The 25,530-nt window shown below is 35.6% G+C and overlaps 1 protein-coding gene across 1 annotated transcript in view; it reads left to right on the top strand.

The window, feature by feature from the left end:
* Nucleotides 1-25,530, top strand: part of htt (huntingtin) — a 1,164,033-nt gene that overhangs the window by 75,933 nt on the left and 1,062,570 nt on the right. The window contains exons 4-5 of the mRNA XM_090393484.1: nucleotides 1,112-1,251; nucleotides 19,254-19,395. Coding sequence (XP_090249610.1) covers nucleotides 1,112-1,251; nucleotides 19,254-19,395 — 282 coding nt within the window. The remainder of the gene's footprint in view (nucleotides 1-1,111; nucleotides 1,252-19,253; nucleotides 19,396-25,530) is intronic.

Here is a 25,530-nt window from a genome sequence, read left to right as displayed (position 1 = left end):
ATTATGTGGTTTTATGCAATGCTTTGCAGTATGCCCTTTAAACTTTAGAGATTACTTTGGTATTAAACTTATACATGTGAGGTTGCAAAGACCATATATTTGATATCTCTTGAGCTGTAGAGGTCGCATATCATCTGTTAAAAAAATTAAAAAAAAAAGCTTCCAAAGCGAAGAAAACTATTTCCTCTATCTTTAACTTTAATGGCCATCTATATAAACCAGTTAATGACCTAATAAATGGTCATTAAATTAACTGTATATGGTCATTAACATTAAAGATATTAGGCATATCTCTGATACAGTTATATTCATTGAATGTTGCTTTTAACGTCTTTACTTTCCAAATTTTAACTTCTTTTTCTAATAAAATAGTGTATTCAAAAATGACATCTGGATTATTTTCACACCCACTATACAAGAAAATCACCACAGAATTTTAAAACAGCAAGCTTACAAGTTTAACTTCGTTCATATCATTACATGCAAAACATTCTGAACTATTTAAGTTGGTTATGCAAAGCTGATTTCAATGTGAGATACACATGCAAGCACTGCTGAAATATTAAAAAAAAAATCAAATTCTTATTAGCATAATGAGTTGATTGCTTGTATCAGTTGTAATCAGCATACACACATTTTGATATTGTCTTCTTAGTTGATTATCAAGACAATGAATGCGACTTTTAATGCCACTTTTAATAAAAAAACAACAGCATGAAGCTATGAATCTAAGCAGGCCTTACATTCTTATCTCTGTCTTATAATTATATACTGTTCTTTGTGTAGATTTCCTAGTAAATGTTTCATGTATTAGACACTTCTTAGTATTTTACCTCATGATCATTGCTCATGTGGAAAATCATGATGATGCATGCCACCAAACTGTCACTGGTGTTTTGATTACTTGCTTTTATTTAACTCCCTTGCTTTATTTTTATCTTTTCTTCCATGCAGTGAACTAAATAATCCATTACAGGTGTCTCCTTTTCATGATTCTCTTGATTAATAATAATAACTAGTAATTCATCACAGTAATATTTAATTGTGATTAGTAATTGTCATTTTTTAATCTTTTACTTTACCTTTCTTGTTCTGTGAACATCACTTTTAGACACTTCTTGAGTCTCACCTTGGTCGTCTTCAGGTAGAACTTTACAAAGAAATTAAAAAGGATGGTGCTGCCCGGAGCTTACGAGCTGCTTTAAGCAGGTTTGCTGACTTATGTCACCTTATTAGACCACAGAAATGCAGGCAAGAAATACATTTTGTTTTGTTTACTTTAATTAATAAAACTACAATCTATTCAAGGTATATATCAATATATATATATTATTTTAATTTTTTTAACACAAAGTTACAAAACACCCAGATACTCAACACAGTAGCGAACATTGTGTTTATCAGGCACTTAAATTTCATCATCATAATGAAGATGATGATGAAAGTAGTGAAGTTGCCTGCAATGTGAGAAAAAACCCATAACAACATAGCGGTTCAAGAGGTGAGAGGCAGTTCTGGTAGAAAAAGAAATCATATCAAAAAGTTTCTGGTAAAGTCAGCAAGTACCATCAGAGAATATAGAGAAAAACGTAAGAAAGCTAAGCTGTATAAAAGTAGCCAAACAGAAGTCATGGGAAACTGGGAAGGATATTATTATTATTATTATTATTATTGCACCCTCCATAGAGTTGGAAGACTCATCGTGGGAGGTTCATTCAACTGACAACATCATACTGAATCTTAAAATCCTTAGCACTCCTTGCATTAACAATACATTCTGGTAATGCATTCCATTCACTGACAATTCTCCATGTAAAAAATCTATTCCTCACACCTCTCTTCACCTGCACTCTTACATAACTTCTATGGATGACCTCTGGTTTTTCTTATCTCGCTTTCTACTTTTATTATCATTTCATCTGGATTAATCCAATAAAGCCCTCTCACTAACTTAAATGTCCCTATCATATCACCTGTTTTTCACCAGACTCTGCAACCCACATGTTTTCAATCTCTCTCCATAGCCATCAGTCCAAAGTCCTGTTATTGTCTTAGTCACTCGCCTCTGGACTTTCTCAAATGTCTCCACATCACACTGAAAACCAAGTGACCAGATTTGAGCACAATAGTCCAAATGTGGTCTGACCAGTGCTTTATACAATGGTACAACCACTTCCTTATTCCTACATGTTAGAGTACTTCTTATTATAGCCAGCACTATGATGTGCAGCCTTTGCAACACTAGCAATATGCCCTCTAAACTTCAGTCTACTGTCGACCATCACTCCCATATCTCTAATCTCATCCACTTTCTGCAGTATGGCACCTTCAATATAGTACAGAGCTTTATATTTCTGCACTCCAATGCAACAGCTTGCACTTATTGATATTAAAACTACACCCCCCCCCTCTCCTTTCCCCAAGTCAAAAGTCTATTCAAATCTTCCTGAAGGAAATTAACATCAGCAATGCTGCTTATAATTCTTCCCAACTTTGCATCATCAGCAAACAATTGAAGATCCCCAGTCAGTCCACATGATATACCATTTACAAACAAGTTAAACAGCAGGGAACATGCCACTGGTTACCTTCCTTTTTTGTGACACTGCTCCATCATACACAACCTGCTGGTATCGTTCAGAGAGCCAATCTCCGATTCATCTAACCAATATACTATCAATTCCCATCCTCTGCAGCTTGTACACCAACTTATCATGTGGTAATCTCTCAAATTCTTTTGCAAAGTCCAAGAATATCACTGTATATGATTCTCCCTTATCTAACACACTTGTTACCTTATCATAAAATGCAAGTAAATTCTCAAACGGGACTTACTCTTTAAAAATCCATGCTGACCATCATAAACAACGTTGTGTCCAGAAACCAATCCTGTATTCTATTCCTAACCAATCTCTCACCAATCAAACACCTTGACCACAACTGCAGTTATACAGACTGGTCTGTAATTGGAGACTTTAGTCCTAGAACCATGCTTGTGGAGTGGTACTATTTTGCCTTTTTTCAACTCCTTAGGAACCCTACCCACTGCAAGACTTTCATTAAACAACCAGGTCAAGCACGTAGCCAACTGTGGTGCACATTCCTTAAGAATACATGGTGATATGTCATCCATTCCCACAGCCTTATTAACATCTAACCCAACCAACACCTGAAACACCTCTGATTCTTTCACTTGTCTCTCTTCTATATATTGCACCACATCATTTACACCAGTATGATATATGCTGATAAAGTGCTCATTCAATAATTCCACTGTATCTTTTGCAACTGTTATTCTTCTGCCATGATTATCCACCATTGTCGACCTGCCATGATTATCCACCATTGTCGACCTGCCATGATTATCCACCATTGTCTACCTGCCATAATTATTCTTTCTCTTGCTTGCCATATAGCGAATTTAATTCCTTTGAGTTAACCTTAGACTGACCAGCTAATCTCCTCTCATACTGCACCTTTTCTTTCTTTATCATGCTCATCACCTTTCTAGTCTCCACTTTATACTCTTCATGGATCCAATCACCACCAACTGTCTTGAACCTCCTCCATAGCATTTTCTTTTCCAGCACAGCATGCTTGATTTCACTGTTCATCCATTTCACTCCTATTCTATTTATTAGCTTAATCCTTGGTATGCAGTTATACATAGCTTGTGTCAGATACTGCCTTGTGAGTTTCCATTTACTGGCAGCATCTATTCTTCTCAGCTCATCTACTCAACGTACTGATGCTAACTGACTACAGAGCTTCCTGTAATCACCCGTTTTATACTTCCACGTATATCCATTTTTTGTTAGTAACCTTTTCTTGTTTAAGAAAAGGTTACTAAGAAAAGTAACCTTTTCTTAGTAACCTCATCACTTCTCAAATAAGCACCTCATGATCACCAACCAGTGGCAGTGTCAACACCTCGTTAACAACTACATCTTGTGAAGTTATCACCAAATCCAAAACATTAACGCCTCTAGTTGCTTTAGTCATACACTGCTTAAGATATTTATATTTCAGAAATTCAACAAACTTATTTTTCTTACTCTCATAAACTATCTCCTCCTTCCATTCTATATTATTGTAATTAAAGTCTCCCATCAAGATCATCTTCTTTCTACATGCTCAACTAATTTGCCTAAACATTTTACAATCGGTAATCTCTGCATTCCATTGCCTATAACAGCATCCTATTAGATATACTGACCTATTTATTCCAAGTTCACACCACACAGATTCAAAATGTGTGCATGCACTGTCAACTTCTACACTTTGTAGACACAATTCCTCTGCAATCATTAACAGCACTCCCCCCCTCCTCTTTTCACATTTCTGTCCTTCTGGAAAACCTTAGACAACCAAGTTTCACTTATTCTAATTATCTTTGGACATAATATAAAAGGTAAATATCACTGAGAATGGTCAATGTTCTGGAGATTATTGAAAAAAGCTTAGTAATAGAATAAAGAGAACTGTAAAAGTAATCAGAAATGAAAAAGATGACACGTAAATTGAAGATAGGGACATTCTGGATGTCTGGAGTAATTAATTTTAAAAATTGTTAAATGAGATATGCAGCAGCAGAACAGTGGTACAGAAATATTCAAAAGAAATGCAGTGAAGAGTACATATCAGTACTTGAGGCAGACATCTAGAAATGTAGTGGAATTATTATTATTATTATTATTATTATTATAACGGGTATCTCCATAGAGTCAGTAGACTCATTGCAGGAGACCCAACTATCAAAACAATATCTATCATATCTCTTCTTGAATTCATTTACAGACAAAGAACTCACAACTGAGTCAAGCAATGCATTCCACTCATTCACCACCCTCCAGGCAAAAAACCTCGTTCTCACACTCTTGTAAACCACACTTTTCCTTAATTTCCAGGGATGACCACTTGTTCTTCCATCACTATCACACAGCTGAAATATTTCCCCTGCATCAATCTTATAAAAACCTTTTAGTAATTTAAATGTCTCTATCATATTCCCTATTCTCTACCTATCAACCAACATCTGCAATTCATAAGCTCTCAATCTATCAATGTGGGGAGAATTTTTTACATCACTCACCAACTTACTTTCCTCTGAACCCTCTCCACAACGTCCTCATCTCGAAGGAATCCAGCTGACCAGACTTGAGCACAGTAATCGAAATGTGGAAGTTCATATTTCCAAATTTAGGGACACAAAACACATGTGTTGAAAATTTTGTGTTCCTAAATTCAGAAATATGAATGCTGTGATCACCATGTAACCTTAAAAGAAAGAGTCAAATGTGGAAGTATCAATGCCTTATAAAGGGGAATAATAACTTCTTTATCTCTGGATGTTAGCGTGTTCTTCAATAACCAAGTAATCCTATGTGCAATCTTGGACACCTTAGCAATGTGTCCTCTGAACTTCATCTCCCTATCCACCAACACTCCCAAGTCCCTAGCCTCATAAATCTCTTGGAGTACTGTTCCATCGATGTAGTACACAGCTGGTAATCTTTTAATCCCAAAATGCATAACTTTACACTTTTCCACATTGAACTTACATCCATTACCTTTTGCTCATTTTTCCAGCTTATTTAAATCATCCTGCAAACTCTCAACATCAGCTTGATTTTTTATTGCACTACTCAACTTTGCATCATCAGCAAACAACTGAATATCTCCCTTCAAGCCATTTCCTATATCATTTATGTACAAATTAAACAATAACGGCCCAAGCACAGAGCCCTGAGGCACACCACTGGTCACTTGCCTCATCCTGGACTCTGCTCCTCTATACACCACTTTCTGATATCTCTCCCTGAGCCATTCTCTTATCCATATCACCTGTTTAGTATCCATTCCCATCTGCTCCAATTTGTACAACAGTATTTCTTGGGGTATCCTGTCAAAAGCCTTAGCAAAATCCAGAAGTACCACTGTGTATCCATTTCGTTTGTCCAACGCAGATGTCATTCTATTATAAAAATTTAATAAATTGCTAAGGCAGGATCGACCTTTAACAAAACATGTTGGTCTCTATAGATTATCATATTCTGATCCACCCATTCTTGAATTCTGTCTTTAACCAACTTTTCCAATACTTTTACTACCACACCCGAGATGGTGATTGATCTGTAATTAACGACTGCAATCTTAGAATCACCATTATGCAAAGGAACTACTTTGCCTTCCTTCCACTCCCTAGGGACCATACCAGAGTTCAAACTTAAGTTAAATAGCCAAGTTAGAGGCATTGAGAATTCCTTTGCACATTCATGCAACACAGCAGTGTTTGCATTTAAATTTTGCAATATACTAAGTACCTCTGGTTTATTAACTTCAATTCTCACATTAGTTATTGATACAGGTACAGAGATATCCTCACTTAGGTGATAGGCTTTTGAAAAGTGATCGCTCAGTAACTCTACTATTACATCCGAATTGGTCATCTCAATACCATCAGCACACACTAAGTTTATCCTTCCAAAGTCATTCTTCCTTTTACTTGCCACATAGCGGAAGAACTCTTTGGGATTACCCTTGATCTCCTTGGCTAAGGTCTTCTCATAATCTGATTTAGCTTTTCTTACTATGTTGGTAACCTTCCTAGCTTGAGCCTTGTACTGCTCATGGGTGTACTGATCGCCTTTCTCCTTGTAAATTCTCCATAACATTTTCTTTTTTTGCAGATCAAGACTGATACTACTACTCATCTATCTAGCACCTACCTTGTTTGTCTTCCTGATCATGGTAATACATTCTGATATTGCCTTCCTCAGATACCTGCTGATTTTATCCCATGCACTGCTAACATCTTTCCCCTGCAATATGTTCTGCCATGGGACAGCTGTAAGCTCACTCTGAAGCTTGTTATAATTACCTTACCTGTAGTTCCATATATACCCCTTCTTACGAGAGAAATCCACAAATTTTGCAACCTCTCAAGTCAATACCACATGATCGCTCTCACCAATTGGAGGTAACGAGGACACCTTACTTATGCATATGTCCTCTGAACCAATGACCAGGTCCAACACTCACACCATGAGTACTTTCAGTTATGTGCTGTTTCAAGTAATTATCTCTTAGAAGGTGTATGAATTCCATTTTCTTTTTGCCACGTGATATTTCCTCCTTCCCATTGATATCACCGTAATTAAAATCCCCCATAATAATCACTAACCCTGCACTCATTGCACTAATTTGCTTATGCATGAATTCAATATCACACCCTGTACCCCTCTGGCCTATAGCAGCAACCAGCTGTATATTTAGTTGCATTGGTCACTATTTCACACCAGAATCTGCAATTGTATATCAAATCTATCCTCTTGATATACTACTTTCTTTGGCTGCAACTCATGAGCTATCATCAACAGTACTCCTCCCCCTGTTCAATCTTCTCTATCCTCCCTGAAAATACTGTACCCATCACATTCAATTCCAGTAACCACATCTTCTGCAGACAGCCAAGTTTCACTAATGCCTACAACTTCTGGTGAGATTCACTGACTAATGTCAAAAATTCTTCCCTCTTATTTCAAATGCTTCTTGCATTAGTATACAAAAATTGCAGATTCCCTCTAGTTCAGCTTTAGAACTGATGCACATGTCACTAATTTCAGTAGTCCCATGCCGATTTTTATCCACTCTATTCTGCATTTTATTCCATGAATAAGGATCAACAAATATACATTCACTACATAAGTTTCTTCCTCTTACACTCAACCTTTTCAATTTTAGTTTCCCTGCCCAGTTACTTCAACTTGTTCAGAAAACAGTAACTTCTTCAATTGCTTATGACCTTCCATGTTCAGATGCAACTCATCTCTTGCATGCAGTCTTTTGCCTTCAAACACACTCCAGACATCAACAAATTCCAGACCTTTTTTTTTTGCACATTCTTGCAATCATATCATTCATTATCATCGCTCGTCTACTTAACTCATAATTATCGAAACGAGGCAACACACACACACACACACACTATCCCCCCCCTTTGACACTTTTCTTCTTCTTCACGATATCTAACAATGTTCTTAAATCTTTTGCTACCCAATTAATACTACCACTCAGGTCATTTGTACCCACCATAACTATCATCTTTTCTGCATCATGCCCTCTCTTTATTGCTAAAGTCACTCTCTCTATTGTTTCACCAGCCAAGCACTCCTCAGCATACCGCTCTCCATACCCTTAATCATAGAATCACCATATATTGTACCACTCATAACTTCATTCAAATCCAAACAAGCATCACTCATGCTTAGATGATATTTGGCCGACATACTCAATATGGAAGTCTAAAAGTTTTAAAGTGGCTACTACATAATAAAGACTGCCCACTGAGCAGATTGGATAACAAATGATTGGAGAAATATTTATTTATTAAAAGAGAGGGGGGGGAACTGAATAAGAGAAATGCAGAAATTTCTTTGCTGAACTAAGTGTTTCAGGTAAGATTTGCACAAGCATACATAAAGTTGGAAAAATTGTTGCAAAAAAAGCTTGGAAAGAAACAAGCTGATTCATGCCATATTGGATATTTTCAGGATTAGGTTCATTACTTTAATATAATTGAGAAATCATGGGAGTATTAACCACCTTACCGGCCATTATGGATCAAATACGCATCCTCATACGCTTCGTATCCATCATATTTCAACGTAATATCAATGGTATTACAATTTTAATATGCACTTTGCATCCATGGTAACTTAGACACATATATATATATATATATATATATATATATATATACGTCCTGGCTGGTTGCATGGTTATAAGAACCTCCATTTAAGTTTTATATTGAAAAGCTGTTCAAAATACCTTTTTATGTGACAGATATTCTATGCTGTTTCTCACTGTTATTTTTCTTCACATATATGTGTCACATTATGAAAATAAAGTGACACTGAACTTTATTGGAATTCAGATATTCAAATTAGTTCTCTACTTTTTTAATATCTCACCCACACACAAAAGGTTGCAAAATCTGCAGCATATCGGTGCTGATGTAGACAGGATGGTAAGGATAAAGGGGGAGTATGATGTGTTTCTTCACCAGCTGAAGGTCTTAGATGTAGAGTGAGGAAGGCTGTTTCAAAGAACAGAAGTAGATGGAATGAAAGAGAAGTTGGTTTGGACCTAGTATGAAGCTGGATAAATGGATGTTGGGTAAATGATTGTTGACCATTAGCTGCATTTTTGCAAGCTTAGAAATGTCCATGAAAATATCTATAGAAAAAACATTGGTAGAAACTAAATGTATACGAGGGATTTAGTGAAAAGAAATGGTGAGAGAGGGATCAATCATTATTTAACTAACTTGCCTTCCCTCTGAATAGTATCATGCATATTTTATGTAGCATACTATTAAAAAATTGGAGCTACTTGAAAGTAATTTTCAGAAAACCAGCTATAAAATTGATTTTTGTATCTATTTTATTTATATAAGAGGAATAAGTACAAATAAATATTAGAATAATTTCAATTGCTCTGTAAACGTAACCAGGTGGCCTATTTGGTGGAGTGGATAATGTTTCTACTTTCTCTTCACCTGATGTTGTTCATATTCCACTTCATTCCACTTATTTGTAAAAGTTTTACATGATAGACAGTTCTTGTCACCCAGCAGGAGACAATCATTCTACTCATTGAAGGCCTAAAGTAACTTAAAGTGACATTTGGCTCTTTGAGAAAGAGAATTAGATTATGGAATTCTGAGTTCCCTCATAATGCTAAATGCATAAGAAGTTTACAACCTTTAATGGATGGAATTCACATTATGTATTAAAAACTTATTGCTTAAGGGTCAAAGCTGTATAACTGAGAGGAGACCTCCGCATAGCCTTTAAAGGAATGCAGAGAACCGACCAGGCCTTCTGACCTAATGTCCAATCCTCACCTTCTCATGGTGCACCCTGTTCGGTATCTACCTGGATACTGAATGAACGAGGATGGGCTGGCAATTTGAGATTTAACCGACCAAATTGTATTCTTATTGGCTTAAACCAAAATACAAAATGATGGTACAACATGACAAAATTTCATGCCAGCTGGGGCGTTGCCCAGTTAAACAAAGCCCCCGTTGTTTTTGCCAGTGAACCAGGGTGAACAGCAAAAAGTCAGCTACTGGAACAAATCTGAAAACACACCCCAACTCAACATCACCTGAGTTAAAGATTGGTACTATCAACATAAGAAGCCTGAATAGCAAAGAAATGGAGCTAGCTGAGGAATTAGATAAGTACCAGATCCACATAATAGGGGTGACTGAAACAAAAAAGACAAAAACTGGTGAGATCTTTCTGAGCAATAAATACAAAATATTATATTCAGGCAATGACAATCAAAGAAAAGGTGTAGTTATAGTATTCAACACAAAATATGAGGCTAATCTTCTTGAATGGCAAGCAGTCTCATGTAGAGTGATGTGGGCAAATATGAGAATGGGTCCTTGTTGGTCCTCGTTGGGGATCTAAATAGCAGAGTAGGAAATGATTGTCAGACATACAAAAATATTTTGGGAAAATTTGGAGAAAAGAACAAAGCTAATAATAATGGCAAATATCTGTTGGATTTCTGCTCAGGACATGGACTGGTCATTACTAACACCATATTCCAACATAAAAATGTGCACAAATTCACATGGAGAGAAGAGGCAAGGAATATGAAAAGTTCTCATTGACTATGTTATTGCTGATAGTGATGTTTTCTCCCTGGTGCAGGACACCAGAGTGTACAGAGGATTTGGAATCGGAAGTGATCACTATTTAGTCTTGAGCAGAATAAAATTGAATTTCATTTTGAAAAGAAAAACATGTAAGAAAGTTTTAAAGCAAATAAAAGTTGAGCAGCTCTCAAATGTGAACTGCAGACTAAAATACACAAAGATTCTTAAAGAAAAATGAAAGAGTTTGAGAACAGGAACCAAACCTTGGAGATTGAGTGGCAAGCCTTGAAGAAACTGATTGATTCAGCCAGAGAGGCATATGTGAGGTTGTCTGAGGATAGAAAAATCAGAACTTCATGGTGGACACAGGAAGTTAAAGAGGCAGTGAAGGAAAAGAAGAAAGCATATCAAAAGTTCCTGGCAAATAAGTCAGCTTTTGCTCTTAGAGAATATGGAGACAAATGTAAGAAAACTAAACACTGTGTAAAACTAGCTAAACAAAAGTCATGGGAGGACTTTGGCAAGAACATAGAAAATAAATATCTAGAAGGTGGCAAATTATTCTGGATGTTGTTGAAGAAGCTTTGGAATGGAGGAAAGAGTGCTGTAAAAGGAGTTAGAGATGATAAAGGTGACATGAAAATGGGAGAAAAAGATATCGTCGAAGTATGGAGTAATTACTTCGAAAAATTGCTAAATGAAACAAGCAGTGATAGCACAGTGGTAAAAAACACTCAACAGGCATACAGTCGGGAATATATCCATCCTTGAAGTAGAAAAAAGCCATCAAAGGCTTGAAATGTGGAAAGGCAGCAGGTGTAAATGATATTCGACCAGAAGTATGTTGGTGTAAAAGTCTTACAGTGACTGCACTGCATAGTTCAGAAGGCCTGGACAGAGGGATGAATTCCTGATAATTGGAGTAGAGCTCTCATAGTACTCATATATAAAAAGGGAAATAAAACTGAATGTGAGAATTACAACAGAGGTATATCCCTACTGAGTGTTCCTGGTAAGATTTATGCAAGTGTACTTGAGAAACGGTTGAGAAGAATTGTGGAAGAAAAGCTTGGTGAAGAACAAGCTGGATTCAGGTCAAATAGAGACTGTCAGGATCAGATCTTCACTTTACGACAAATAGTTGAGAAATCATGGGAATATAACAAAGATCTGTATTTAAGTTTTGTCGATTTGGAAAAGGCATATGACAAGGTGCCAAGAGAGAAGCTATTCAATATGCTACAGTTATATAGTGTCAATGGGGCATTATATCAAACAATACTTAGTCTTTATTTGAGTTGTAAGTCAGCAGTTAGAATTGAGGGAAGTACAGGAAGATGGTTTAATGTTAAATCTGGTATGAGATAAGGATGTACATTATCCCCTCTGTTATTCATTATCTATATGGATCACACTATGAAGGAAATTGGTATTAAACATGATATCAAAATTGGAGATGTTAATTTCACCTCTTTGCTTTATGCGGGCGTTGTTATACTTCTAAATAAATCCGCTACACATCTGCAAGATTCTCTGACTAAATAAATTGAATAACTGTTGTAATAAATATGGTATGAAGGTTGAAGGTCAGCAATAAAAAGACAAAGACAATGAAAATAGCAGAATCGTTGAAAATATCAACTGTGTTGTGAACGGAGAACCTGTGGAACAAGTAAAACATTTCAGCTACTTAGTCACAATTTTTAGTGAAGATGGTAAATTAAATATGGAAATAGACCACAGAATCAACAAAGCTGGCAAGGCAGGATGTCAATTGAATAAATTCCTATGGAATAAGATAGAAATTATTCGGAACAATAAATTAGCTAAATACAAGACAGTGTTCAAACCAATTTTAATTTATGGATCTGAGAGCTGGCTCAGAAGTAAAGCACTACACCAAAGACTAGAGACCACAGGTTTGGGAGTCCTAAGAAAGATTATAGGCATTAACAGATGGCATCAATGGCAATATCATATAAAAACGAGGATATTAGGAAAAAACTTGACATTGTTAGCATCCAGGAATGCGTTAGCAGAGCTAATCTCAGGTGGTGTGGTCACTTAAACAGAATGGGCAAGGAAGGATTAGCAAAACAAGTGTTCTCTGCCAGATTGGCAGTAAAACGACCCAGAGGAAGACCAAGATATAGGTGGATTGATACGGTACAGAGTGCATTAGACCAGTGCTTCCCAAACTTCTGGATGTCGAGCCCCATTTGGAAAAATTAAAATATTTCATTGCTCCCCTCAATAAAAAAAATCGTAATACAGACATTTATTATGATATTTATTGTATTTATATTCAATACAAAACATACACAGCGAATATTGCAAAAATCAAATGCAAATATTACATTTTTAGCATCTTGCATACACATTTGACATGGCACATTATCTCATATTTTTATATAGATAGATATATTGTTATTGTACATTTGCAGTATAAGCAGATGAAACGTAAAACGATTAGTAATAAAGAAAGAATTAAAAACATAAAAGAAGTTTAATAACAATTTAATGTGATGGATGTGTTTCGATACTGCTACACCAATATCAGGTGAAATATTTGAAACTGCAATTCTTAGATTTCTGCTTCGAAATGAAACTTATTATATGAATATTAGTATTTACTAATATTCATTACGCGCCGAAATAAGCAGTAAGCAAAATTTGTGAACCCGCACCAATTGTGCGATTTTTCCTCCATTAAAATATAAAAAATAACAAAAAATAATAAATAATAAAAATTAAATACGTTTCTTTTATGATAAAAAACATCTACTTATTCTTAAAAAGATTTTAAATTTGTTTTCATTATTTCACGGGCCCCCTCAACAAAACCTACGGCCCCCAGTTTGGGAAGCGCTGCATTAGACGATAGAAATATAAGATCTGATAATGTTGGAGTCTTGACAAGTAATAGACTGATTTGGAGGAAAATTGTAGATAGGAAGTTAATAATGATTTAAATTTTTCATGTAGTACTATCATATCTTGTACATGGCAGGAATTTGATGATGATGAACTTATTGCTAGGAACGTGTGTGTACAAGTAGGTGGGAGATGATATATATATATATATTTAAATGTGAATATCATCCATAAAAAGGTGTAAACCTAATGTACATCAGCACTGTGGTTTGGGTTGAGATTTAACACTCTGGAAACTTGACTCTAAAGAAATATGAGTTTCTCAAGCCACTTTATGTTTCCAGTAAGCAAGGTGGTAGTTTTGCACCAAGCAGTGAAATTCATCTCCCACCTAAAGATGTTCATAGTGGGATTTGAAACCATGTTGGTTGCAGAGCAATGTGATCTACTTAGCCATTTGGGATAAGGGCTGCTCACATGCTAAACCAGTGTATTGTAGGTTTTATTATTATCCTTATTATCATCAGACCTCCATGGGATCAGACTCATCATGGGAGGTCTCACTGTTGCACACATATTGATAGTTGAGTTCTGTGGCAAGAGCCCTATTAATAGCTCTTCATACTGTGCCTTAAATGCATTCACCTCTTGTTTTTTTCCTCTCTCTCCCTCATTCTGTGGAAAACCTCATCTACATTAATCTGGTAATAACCACTTACCAACTTATGTTTCAATCATCTCTCCCCCCCCCCCCTTTTATGCACTGCATTCTACAAATTGCATTTCAATCCTGGATCCTCTCAGATATCTTTTTGTCCTTTTGAAACCATCATCATCATCAAATTCCTGCCATGTACCCTCAAAAATCAGATAACCAAATTGTGCATACTAATCCATATGTAACACGATCAAAGTTTGTTACAGTGGAATCATAACATTGTCTTAATATTTTCTATAGGTACTTTCATGGGCATTGCTCCTCTGAATTGGCCACTACCATTCCTCCACTTTCTTTTAACCATGTAAGAACTAACAAACAAACTTCTCATCATCCTCCTTATCCTGTCTACTTTTATTCTTTGGAACAGCTTCCCAGTACTGTTTTTTTTTTCCCACCAAGTACAATCAAAATTCACTGTGTTCACAGTTCTCAATTTTAGCAATGTGTCTTTGAAATTTTAGGTCCTTATCCACCATTGCTCATCTCCTCCACCTCCTCTAAAATATCCCCACCAGTGGTAATACTCCACATCCCATCTTTGCATCCCAAATCTTCAAACCTTATGCATTTCACCATGGAACTCCACTCAATTGCCCATTCACCCAGTCTTTCATTGCAAAGCCGCAACATCTCTTCTCTTCATAGTTTTCCCAACTTTGTGTCATCTGCAAACATCACCATTTATACCTTTAACATACAAATTAAACAGCAACAGCCCCAAAATGAACATTTTGGACACACCACTAGTGACTTTTCTCTTGGATTTTGTTCCCCCATACACAATTTATGACTACAATAATGTTGTACTCAAAAATCTTTTGAGAGTAGAGTATAACCTTTGGCATGTAAAAAAATTAAACTAGGAATCTGTATATTTGCCTTTTATTAGTATCTCAGTCAAGGGTTTTACTGACTTGAGAGGCGTTTGGAATTTCTGATTCTCATCAGAAACTAGGCAGAATTCCTCTGAGGGCAAAAGCTCCCTACCATAAAATCTTATATTTGAAAGTTGTATTTTTCCTCTGACTAAGAATAGGAGCATAAGTGGATATTGTTTCAAAAAATTACAGACAGGTGACTTACCTTGTTCAAATATTTGTTTGATATAAAATGTTTGCTATAGTATCAAAGGCATTTTCAGTACAGCTGGATAATGAAACATAATAGAATACAAGTAAATCAAATTCCTATTAACTAAAAAGATTATATATATATATATATATATATATATATATATATATATATATAAGAAAATTAGGACATATTAGAAGAGTGAAACTTCATCATCTGTGATTCATGTATGCCATTATTATTTTGTAATGGCTCATCCAGATAGGTTAAGGATTCATTGAGCGGAAACCCCTTTTTAGTCACTCTTACCCAAATACTTATATCTCTGTTTCAGTATACTAATTGAAGATGCACTCACAACAACTAATGATAGCCCATTCTACACATGCACTATCACACACCACATGCTTTGAGAAGAACCTTGGCGTCACATGCTTCCTAACCACATCATTAATTAGCTTCCAGGGATAACTTTGTTCTACTCCTGCTTGCAAAATCTGACTTGTATCTATACTGTATGATTCCTTACCAAGTTGTATGACTTTATCATGTACGAGGGTGGTTTGAAAAGTTCTTGACCTAACAATGAAAAAATAAATTTATAATTTTAAAATTATTTTTGTTTATCAACATAATCTCCCTTAAGACTAATACATTTATTCCAGCAATGCTACAGTGCCATTATCCCTTCCCATGTAGTGATTCTCAGTAAGATCTGCAAAATACCCCTCTACAGCTGCAATCACCTCTTGATTTGAAGAAAAACGCTGACCAGCGAGGAAGAGTTTTAGTTTTGGGAAGTGATAGAAGTCAGAGGGAGCCAAATCTGGGGAATAGGGTGGATGTTCCAATACGTAGTGCAGATCCCTTACTTTTCCATTGCCAAAACACCTTTGTGGGTAGGTGCATTGTCCTGATGAAAGATGATTTTTTTCTTCTGCAAACTGGTTCTTTTCTCACGAATTTTTTCGTCTTGGTTAAAAGATCGGAATAATATTCCCCGTTATTGTTTTACTCTTTTCAAGATAATTAATAAACAAAATGTCTTTAGCATCCCAAAATACTGATGGCACGATCTTTCCTGCTGATGGAACCGACTTTGTCTTCTTTGTCGCTGAACAACCGGCTTCTGTCCACTGTTTTGACTGCTGTTTGGATTCTGGTGTGTAATGGTGAATCTAAGTCTCATCCATAGTAATAAATCAATGCACAAAATCAGTTTTATTCTTGTTAAAACACTCCAAGCACTGTTCAGAGATTTTCATGCGAGTGCATTTTTTATCTGCTGTGAGCAAGGATGGCACCCATCTTGCACAAATCTTTTTCATTTGCAATTCTTCATGCAAAATATATCCTACATGTTCTTTTGAAATGCCTATAGTCTCAGCAATTTCATGCACTTTGACTCACCTGTCATCCAGTACTATATCGTGCACTTGATCAATGATTTCTGGTGTTGTTATACTTTTTGGATGTCCTTCACATGGATCATCTTCAAGGCTGGTACGGCCATGTTTAAACTCGGCAGCCTATTTCTTAATTGTTGAAAATAAAGGAGAAGAGTGCCCATAAACTTTTATGAATTTCGTTTGGCATTAAACCTTCTTTTACAAAGTATTTTATAACTGCATGAGCTCAGTTTTATCATTTCAAGGGATACAGACAACACTTTTGCTTCAGACAACTGTATAAAACAAATTATTTGATACAATGACTTGCAATTTCACATGGATACTTATGACAGATGTACCAACTTAGAAAAAACAAATAAACTCTTGCCGAAAAATGAAATCATTCCCCACCTTTGATTCTTATCAAACCTTCGATAAGATCACATTTGCACTATACTACTGTACACAGATATAGTCACCTGGGTTTCTAGCAGATGGGGAAATGGAAAAGATCCAGTTATCATCTTACCTGCTGCTGGATCTTTTCCATTTCCCCATCTGCTAGAAACCCAGGTGACTATATCTGTGTACAGTAGTATAGTGCAAATGTGATCTTATCGAAGGTTTGATAAGAATCAAAGGTGGGGAATGATTTCATTTTTCTTACAAGTTAGATGCTCTCTTTAATGTTGCCATTATCTTGATGCACTGTGTTTACCACCTTGGTGATGTGCCCCTAAACTTTAATTCTCTAATCCCTAATCTGTACTTTCATTGACTATTTGCAGCAAATTCTCATCAATGTAGTATTTTCCTTGCTATGTCCTCAATCTAGAATTAATAACCTTACACTTAGAAATGTTAAACTGACACTTATTAACATTTCTCCATAGAATTAGTCTGTTCAAGTCAACTTGCAGAGATTTCTTAAATTTCAATTAATTTTTATTCAATTTATTTAAGGCATTATTGATATTTTAGAGACATAGATAAATGAAAAATATATAGAAGGAATAATTTTGGACATACCATTGTAGGATGTTCAAGGTTGACTTCTTTTGGAGCAGCATCAGCATAAATGTTTATCGTATATTGATAAACATTTATATAACACTGTGAAAGTATGACAGAAAGGAAGGCAGGGGGCAGAAATTTGGAGATAAAAAAATGTGGGAGCTAGAATTGCAGACAAAACAAAGGTATGTAAATTAAAACGAAGTTTTCAAGGATGGACTAAATATTTTGGGGAAAAAAGGAGAAAGACAAAATATTTTTATTATCATTTATTATTTTAGGGGAAAGGAAAAATGTAGAAAATGATGAATCAAGATTAGAGGTACCATCATTTTATATTTTGGTACATAACAATGTTCAAACCAATTGTAATTAAAATGAAAAGCCAAATGGCTAGTTTTCTGGCAACTTAATAGATATTAAAGGGATAAAAATCCTATGTTGTTATATAACCAGTAAGTGAAACTCAAGATCTAGAACTACGATCTATGAGTTTCAATGCCGAAAAACTATCGCCGAAGGCAATTCAAAGCAAAAGTGGAGCAAGCTCCCTCACTATTCTTGATATTCTCTCATAATGTAAAACACAGCTCCTAGGAGATGTAATACTGTCATTACATTATGAGGAGAGGTCACTACCCAGTGACCGCTCCCTTTTTATCCCTTTAATGTTCAAACCAATTTTAACTTATGAATCTGAGAGCTGGGTCAGAAGTAAGGCACTTGACCAAAGACTAGAGACCACAGATATGAGAGTCATGAGAAAGATTAGGGGCATGAACAGATGGCATCAATGGCAATACCATATTAAAAACGAGGATATTAGGAAAGAACTTGACATTGTCAGCATCCAGGAACGTGTTAGCAGAGCTAATCTCAGGTGGTATGGTCACTTAAACAGAATGAGAGAGGAAAGATTAGCAAAACAAGTGTTCTCTGCCATGTTGGCAGGAAAAAGACCCAGAGGAAGACCAAGATATAGGGGGATTGATATGGTAAAAAGTGCCTTAGAAGATTGAAATGTAAGATCTAATAATATTGGAGTCTTGACAGGTAACAGACTGATTTGGAGGAAAATTGTAGATAGGAAGTTAATAATGATGTAAATTTTTCATGTAGTACTATCATATCCTGTACACCCCCTTAAGGATACATGGCAGGAATTTGATGATGATGAAGATTAGGGATGGGAGTAATGGGGTGTGAGCTGTTTCGACTGAGAGTCGTCATTTACAAATAGGCAAAATAGCCATAAAAATGAATACTAATTAAGAGGAGTAGCATGGAAAATTTTCTAGAAATAATATTTATAAATATTTTAATGTTTTTTTAAACATACAACATTCATAAAAATATCACATGTACAGAATGTGGTAAGTGATCATTCTTGTTAACAATAATGGCTTTAGCATTAAACTGATTAGATATCTTTATACATTAATCATCTTAATTGATTATATACATAAATTTGCAAATTAAGTCTCATATGGCATATTTTTGTTTACAGGCCTTATACTGTAAATTTATTACCATGTTTGGCAAAGATTTGTCAAAGGATAGAAGAAGAGGCAGTGCAAGAAACATTAGCTGTAGCATTTAATAAAATTATGCCTGTACTTGGAAAATTCACTAATGACAAAGAAATCAAGGTAAAAATTATCACTCAGTGCATTAAATTATGCATATTTATCTTTTACAACCAGTAAACTTAAAAAAAAAAAAAAAAAAAATTCATTACCACAGAATTGTCCTATTCTCATTCTTTTCTATCATGTGTTTCCTCTAGTCATTTTGTTAGCTATGTTGATGATATAAGTACTGAGTTCAAAATGACAAACCAAGCATTACATATAGGGAACTTACAAATCAGATTTATTGCTGATAAAGAATTACTTCTGATGTTAACAGAGTGAAACAGTTATTAATCTTTTAAGTTTGAAGCTATGAAAACAGTCCAATGTCCTCTTGATTTTGTTATAAATGTTATTAAATGTTATCCATTCCATAATGTATAGATTTAATTCTTCTCTCCTCCCTAAATTTGCTTACACACGGTATTTGTGTGGTTTTGTGACCTCTGGTGGGTGCAGTTGACAGTAAAAAAAAAATACATATATATATGTGTGTGTGTGTGTAAGTCTCAAAACCTTACTGTTTTTTCCCACTTAAATAAATAAATATATATATATATATATATATATATATATATATATATAATAAGTCTCAAAACCTTACTTTTTCCCACTTAAATAAATAAATAAATAAATATATATATATATATATATATATATAATAAGTCTCAAAACCTTACTGTTTGTTTTTTTATACCAGTGGAAGTAATTAAAATATTAATTACGTCCACCAATATACAAAATGTTTTGGATCAATTTTCATATGCTTATTGTAAAAGGAATATCGCTTTTTCAGATCGCTTAAGAGTTAAAGCTCAGTAATTGGGAGGATGATTCACATAGAATATAGGGAGTGCAAAGAACTTCTAACGTTCTGTTCAGTGTTCAATCCCCACCTTCACCAGCTTCCTCACTCTCACATCGAGCACCTGTTTGTGATTGATGGGTCCTCTGATGATGTACTCTTCATTCTTCCTCTTTTCTATACTTCTTATATTCTTTGCTCTATTTCTTCTGATTAATTTTTTACTATCCTATCCTATATGATCCAATGCCCAGCTACTCTTTGCCATGCAGTATAACCTGTGGACATTTGAAAAGGGGGATCCTGGTAGTCTTTCATTACTTGGACTTCTGCTTTGGCAAGATGTTGTGTCCTGGATGGCCCAGCCTGGATCAATCAGCTACTGGGCTTGCCTGCAAGAGTTAGCTATATTGCAGTAAGTCTCCTATCCCCCATGATCTGGGACAGAGCTGATGTCTTGCTCTAAGTGCTAGTATAACTTCTGAGGTAACTCTGGCATTCCACTTTCCAAGTGCATTTATTGTTTGCTGGATAATGGGTATCCATGTATAGCTTTATGGTTGGTGTGGGGATCTCTGGTGTTGAACAAAAAAATCCCTTTGGGCATGAATCCTTCATCCTCAAATTTTCCAGGGCATTTACAAGGCCCCAACCAGGTATGGATACCATAGATATATTATTTGATGACAAATAAGAAACAAGACTTTGGAACAAATAATTTCAGAGACACTTATAAGTGTTTCTCATCATCCATGCAACAGGTGGAAAGATAATAGGAAAATTGTCACCTTTATTTATTGAAAAGGATTTAAAAGAAATGGGATCTTCCAAAACAGTTAAAAAAAACAACAACAATTACATTCTGGTAATATTCTTGATGATATCTTATGTCAGAAACATTAAGAAATGTGCTTTAGCTTACGCTAGTAGTCGCCGATACTTTTATAGTTACTATATTCAGCATGAAACTCTTTGATTCCGATCTTTGAGTTTCTATTCAGTTTTGAAACAATGTGGGATTTAATATCCCCTTAATTTTTATAATTAAGAAACGCTACTGTAGGCAACATCATTTGAGGGGGGGGGGTAATATCAGTTACAATAACACTTTATAAAACACTCGACTACTCTAGAAGTGTGATATCGGCATGGAATCTCCTTGATGTTTCAGATGAGAAAATATGTTTAGGGTTAAAGATCAAGGAGTGGCAGGTATGAGTTGTATTCTGATATGTAGGAATACCCAAATCTCCAACACCAGTAAAAGCAGGATATCTCAGCTCTCCTGTTAGGCTTTATATCCCTCTCCATTATGATGCCTGTCATGACTCTAACCTGTGCCCAACATGGTAGTAAAGAAGCAATAATAAATCTTGCTCTGCAAAGAAACCTAAATGTGTTACTTGTGGGGGGAGGTCGTCCATCCTACTTCCATGCATGCAGCAGGAGAAAGAATGAAAGAGAAATACAAAAGATAGAAACTGAACAAAATATCTCACATCAGGATGCCAAGAGGAAGTTAGCCACTGCAACACTTGTCCTGAAATCCTCTTATGCTGGGAAGATGGCAGTTAATAAAATATCAAAAGTGACACAGCATATATGTCTATTCCACATCTGATAATGTCAGCATATCTGAACTTTATGATCATGAGTGCCTTTTCTATGTAGTACATTAATCACCTGACCTATTACATGCTCACTCCTGAAACAACTCCCAAAATGATTTCACTGAATGAAAAACCTAAACCTCCAGACACTTTACAGAAAAATGGATATCTCTAAATCCACTGAATGTAAACTAAACACAATGGATGATCCTGACACATCAGCTGATATATATTGAACATTTTTCCACGAGAAGAGATGGACGTTGGCTATCCATACTTCCTAAAATCATTTGACAAATATAAGCCAAGTGGTGCTTAAGGATTAAAGCTGTATAACTGGGAGGAAACCTCCGTATAATCTTTTAAGGAATGCGGGGAACCGACCAGGGCTTCTGACCTAATGTCCAATCCTCACATTCTCATGGTACACCCTGTTAGGTATCTACCTGGATACTGAACAAACAAGGATATGGACTGACAATTTGGGATTTAGCCAACCAAATTGCATTCTTATTGGCTTAAACCACAACATGACAGAATTTCATTCTGGCTGGAATGACACAACGGGGCCTGCTAAACAAGGCCCCATTGTTGAACAGTGAAAAGTCAGCTACTGGAACAAATCCCAGAACACATCCCAACTCAATATCAATAGAGGTCAAGATTGGTACTATCAGCATAAGAACACCAATGGAAAAGAAATGGAACTGGCAGAAGAATTGGATAGGTACCAGATCTACTTAGGCGTGACTGAAACAAAGAGGACAAAAACCAGTGAGATCTTTCAAGCAACAAATACAAAATGTTATATTCTGGAAATAACAATCAGAGAAAAGAGGGAATAGCTATAGTATTCAACACTAAATATGCAGATAATCTTCTTGAATGGCAGGCCATATCAAGTAGAGTGATGTAGACAAATATCAGAATGGGGAACTGGACTATGAGACTTATTTTTGTTTATGGTCCCACAGAAGGTTCTACCAAGGAAGAAATGGAGGAATTTTTTGAGGCATTAGAGAAGACAGCTGGTTCAATGAAAAAGGAAAATATCGTATTTTTTGGAGATCTAAACAGCAGAGTAGGAAATGATTACCAGACATATAGAAATGTTTTGAGAAAATTTGGAGGAAATCACACTAATGATAAATGACTGCTGGATTTCTGTTCAGGACATGGATTAGTTATTATTAATACCATGTCTCAATAAAATGTGTACAAATTCACTTGGAGAGAAGATGCAAGAAATAAAAGTCTCATGGACTATGTTATAGTTAATAGCAATGTTTTTCCACTGGTTTGCGACACGAGTATACAGATAATTTGAAATAGGAAGTGATCACTATTTAGTTTTGAACAGGATAAAATTGAATTTCATATTGAAAAGAAGAGTATGTAAAAAAAGTTTTAAAATGAATGAAGGTTGAGCAGCTTTCAAAGTTGAACTGTAGACTGAAATACACAAATATCATTGAAAAAAAAAATTAGTGTGTGAAAACAAGAATGAAACCTTGGAGAAGTATGTGGTGAGGTTGTCTGTAAGGATAGAAAAATCAGAACTCCATGGTGGACCAAGGAAGTTAAAGAAGTCAAGGAAAAGAAGAAAGCATATCTAAAGTTCCTGGCAAGTAAGTCAGCTTGTGCTCTTATAGCATAAAGAGAAAAATGTAAAAAAGCAAAGCACTGTGTAAAATTAGCTAAACAAAAGTCATGGGAGGACTTTGGTAAGAACATAGAAAATAAATATCTGGAAAATATTCTAGAGGCTATTGAAAGGGCTTAGAAATTGAGAAAAAAGTACTATAAAAGGAATTAGAGATGATTAAGCGCCTCCGTAGCGCAATTGGAAGAATGACGGTACGTTGTGCCCTTCGATTAGAAAAGGCCTAAGTTCGATTCTCGTCATGACGGGAGGAATCTTTATATGGACTTTTTCAATTGAAGGTGAGTTAGCCGATCTCATACGGAGGTAGCAGGGTTTTTTCACCCAGAAACTCGGGTTTTTCAGCATACAGACAAATCGGCCCTTTAGAACACACGCAATTTACAGACAAAAATACTAGTTGTGGTGGTGGTGGGCAGTAGATGGCGTTGATGTAGGTGATTGGTAGTAGAGGTTCGGTGTAGTAGTAGTGGAGATGGAGTGTTGTATAGTAGGTGTCCTCCTGCGATGAGTCTTTGGACTCCTCGGAGATGTTATGAATAATAATAATAATACAGGAGACATGAAAACTGAAGATAAAGATATTCTAGAAGTCTGGAGTAATTACTTTGAAAAGCTGCTAAATGAAACAAGTAGCAGAATGATGGTAGAACACTCCCAACAGGAATGCAGTCAGGAATACATATCCATGCTTGAAGTAGAAAAAGGCATCAAAATCCAGAAATGTACAAAGACAGCCAGAGTAGATGAAATTCAGCCAGAAATGCACAAATATGGAGGTATAAAAGTTTTACTGTGGCTGCATTGCATAATTCAGAAGGCCTGGTCAGAGGGTCGAATTCCAGATGATTGGACCAGAGCTCTCAATAGTACCCATCTATAAAATGGGAAATAAAGCTGAATGTGAAGGTCAATCACAGAGGTATTTCTCTACTGAGTGTTCCTGGTAAGATTTATGCAAGTATACTTGAGAAATGGTTAAGAAAAATTGTGGAAGGGAAGCTTGGTGAAGAACAAGCTAGATTCAGGCCAAACAGATTTTCACTTTAAGACAAATCGTTGAGAAATCATGGGACTATAACAAAGATCTTATTTAAGTAGATCTGGAAAAGATATATGACAAGGTGCTAAGAGGGAAAACTCTTCAAAATGCAATATCAAGCAATACGTAGTATCTATTTAAGCTGTAAGTCAGCAGTTTGACTTGAAGGAGGTACAGGAAGATGGTTTGAGGTAAAATGAGGTGTGTGACAAGGCTGCACATTATCTCCACTGTTATTCATTATCTATATGGATCACATTATGAAGGAAAGTGGTATTAAATCTGATATCAAAATTGGTGATGTTAATCTTAGCTCTTTACTTTATGCAGATGATGTTCTGAATAAATCTAGTACAAGTCTGCAGGATTCCCTGACTAAATTGAATAACTGTTGTGATAAATTTGTTATGAAAATTAGCAATAAAAAGACAAAAACAATGAAAATAGACATTGAAAACATCATCTGTATCCTGAATGGTGAACCTATAGAACAATAATAAACTATAAATAATAATAATAAGATATTTCAGCTATTTAGGCACCATTTTTAGTGAAAGATGGTAAATTAAATATAGAAATAGACAACAGAATTAGTAAAGCTGTTATGGTAGGAAGTCAGCTGAATAAATTTATATGGAATAAGAAGAAAATTAGTCAAAACACTAAATTAGCTGTATGCAAAACAGTGTTCAAACCAATTTTGCCGGCCTGGTTGGCTGAGTGGTTAGCGTATCTACTCTATAGCCAAAAGGCTGTGGGTTCGAATCCCGCCTTGGGCATGGATGAGTGTGATTGTCTGTGAAAATACTAGTGGTGGTCTGGCGGTAGATGGCATTGGTGTAGATGATGAAGGTAGTTGCAGTTGGTGGAGTGGTGGAGAAGAGTAGTAGAGTAGGTATCCTCCCCTCCCCCTCGATGAGTCTTTGGACTCCCTGGAGGTGTTATGTAATAATAATAATAATAATTTTATTATTATTATTACATAACATATGAGAGTTCTGTGAAAGATTAGTAGCATGAACAGATGGTATCA

The sequence above is a fragment of the Typopeltis vanoorti genome, chromosome 5 (genome assembly GCF_054136105.1).
Source record: "Typopeltis vanoorti isolate ZY-2024b chromosome 5, IOZ_Tvanoo_1.0, whole genome shotgun sequence".
NCBI lineage: Eukaryota > Metazoa > Arthropoda > Arachnida > Uropygi > Thelyphonidae > Typopeltis > Typopeltis vanoorti.
Note: the sequence above shows the minus strand (reverse complement) of the source record. Positions and strands in the feature narration are given on the sequence as shown.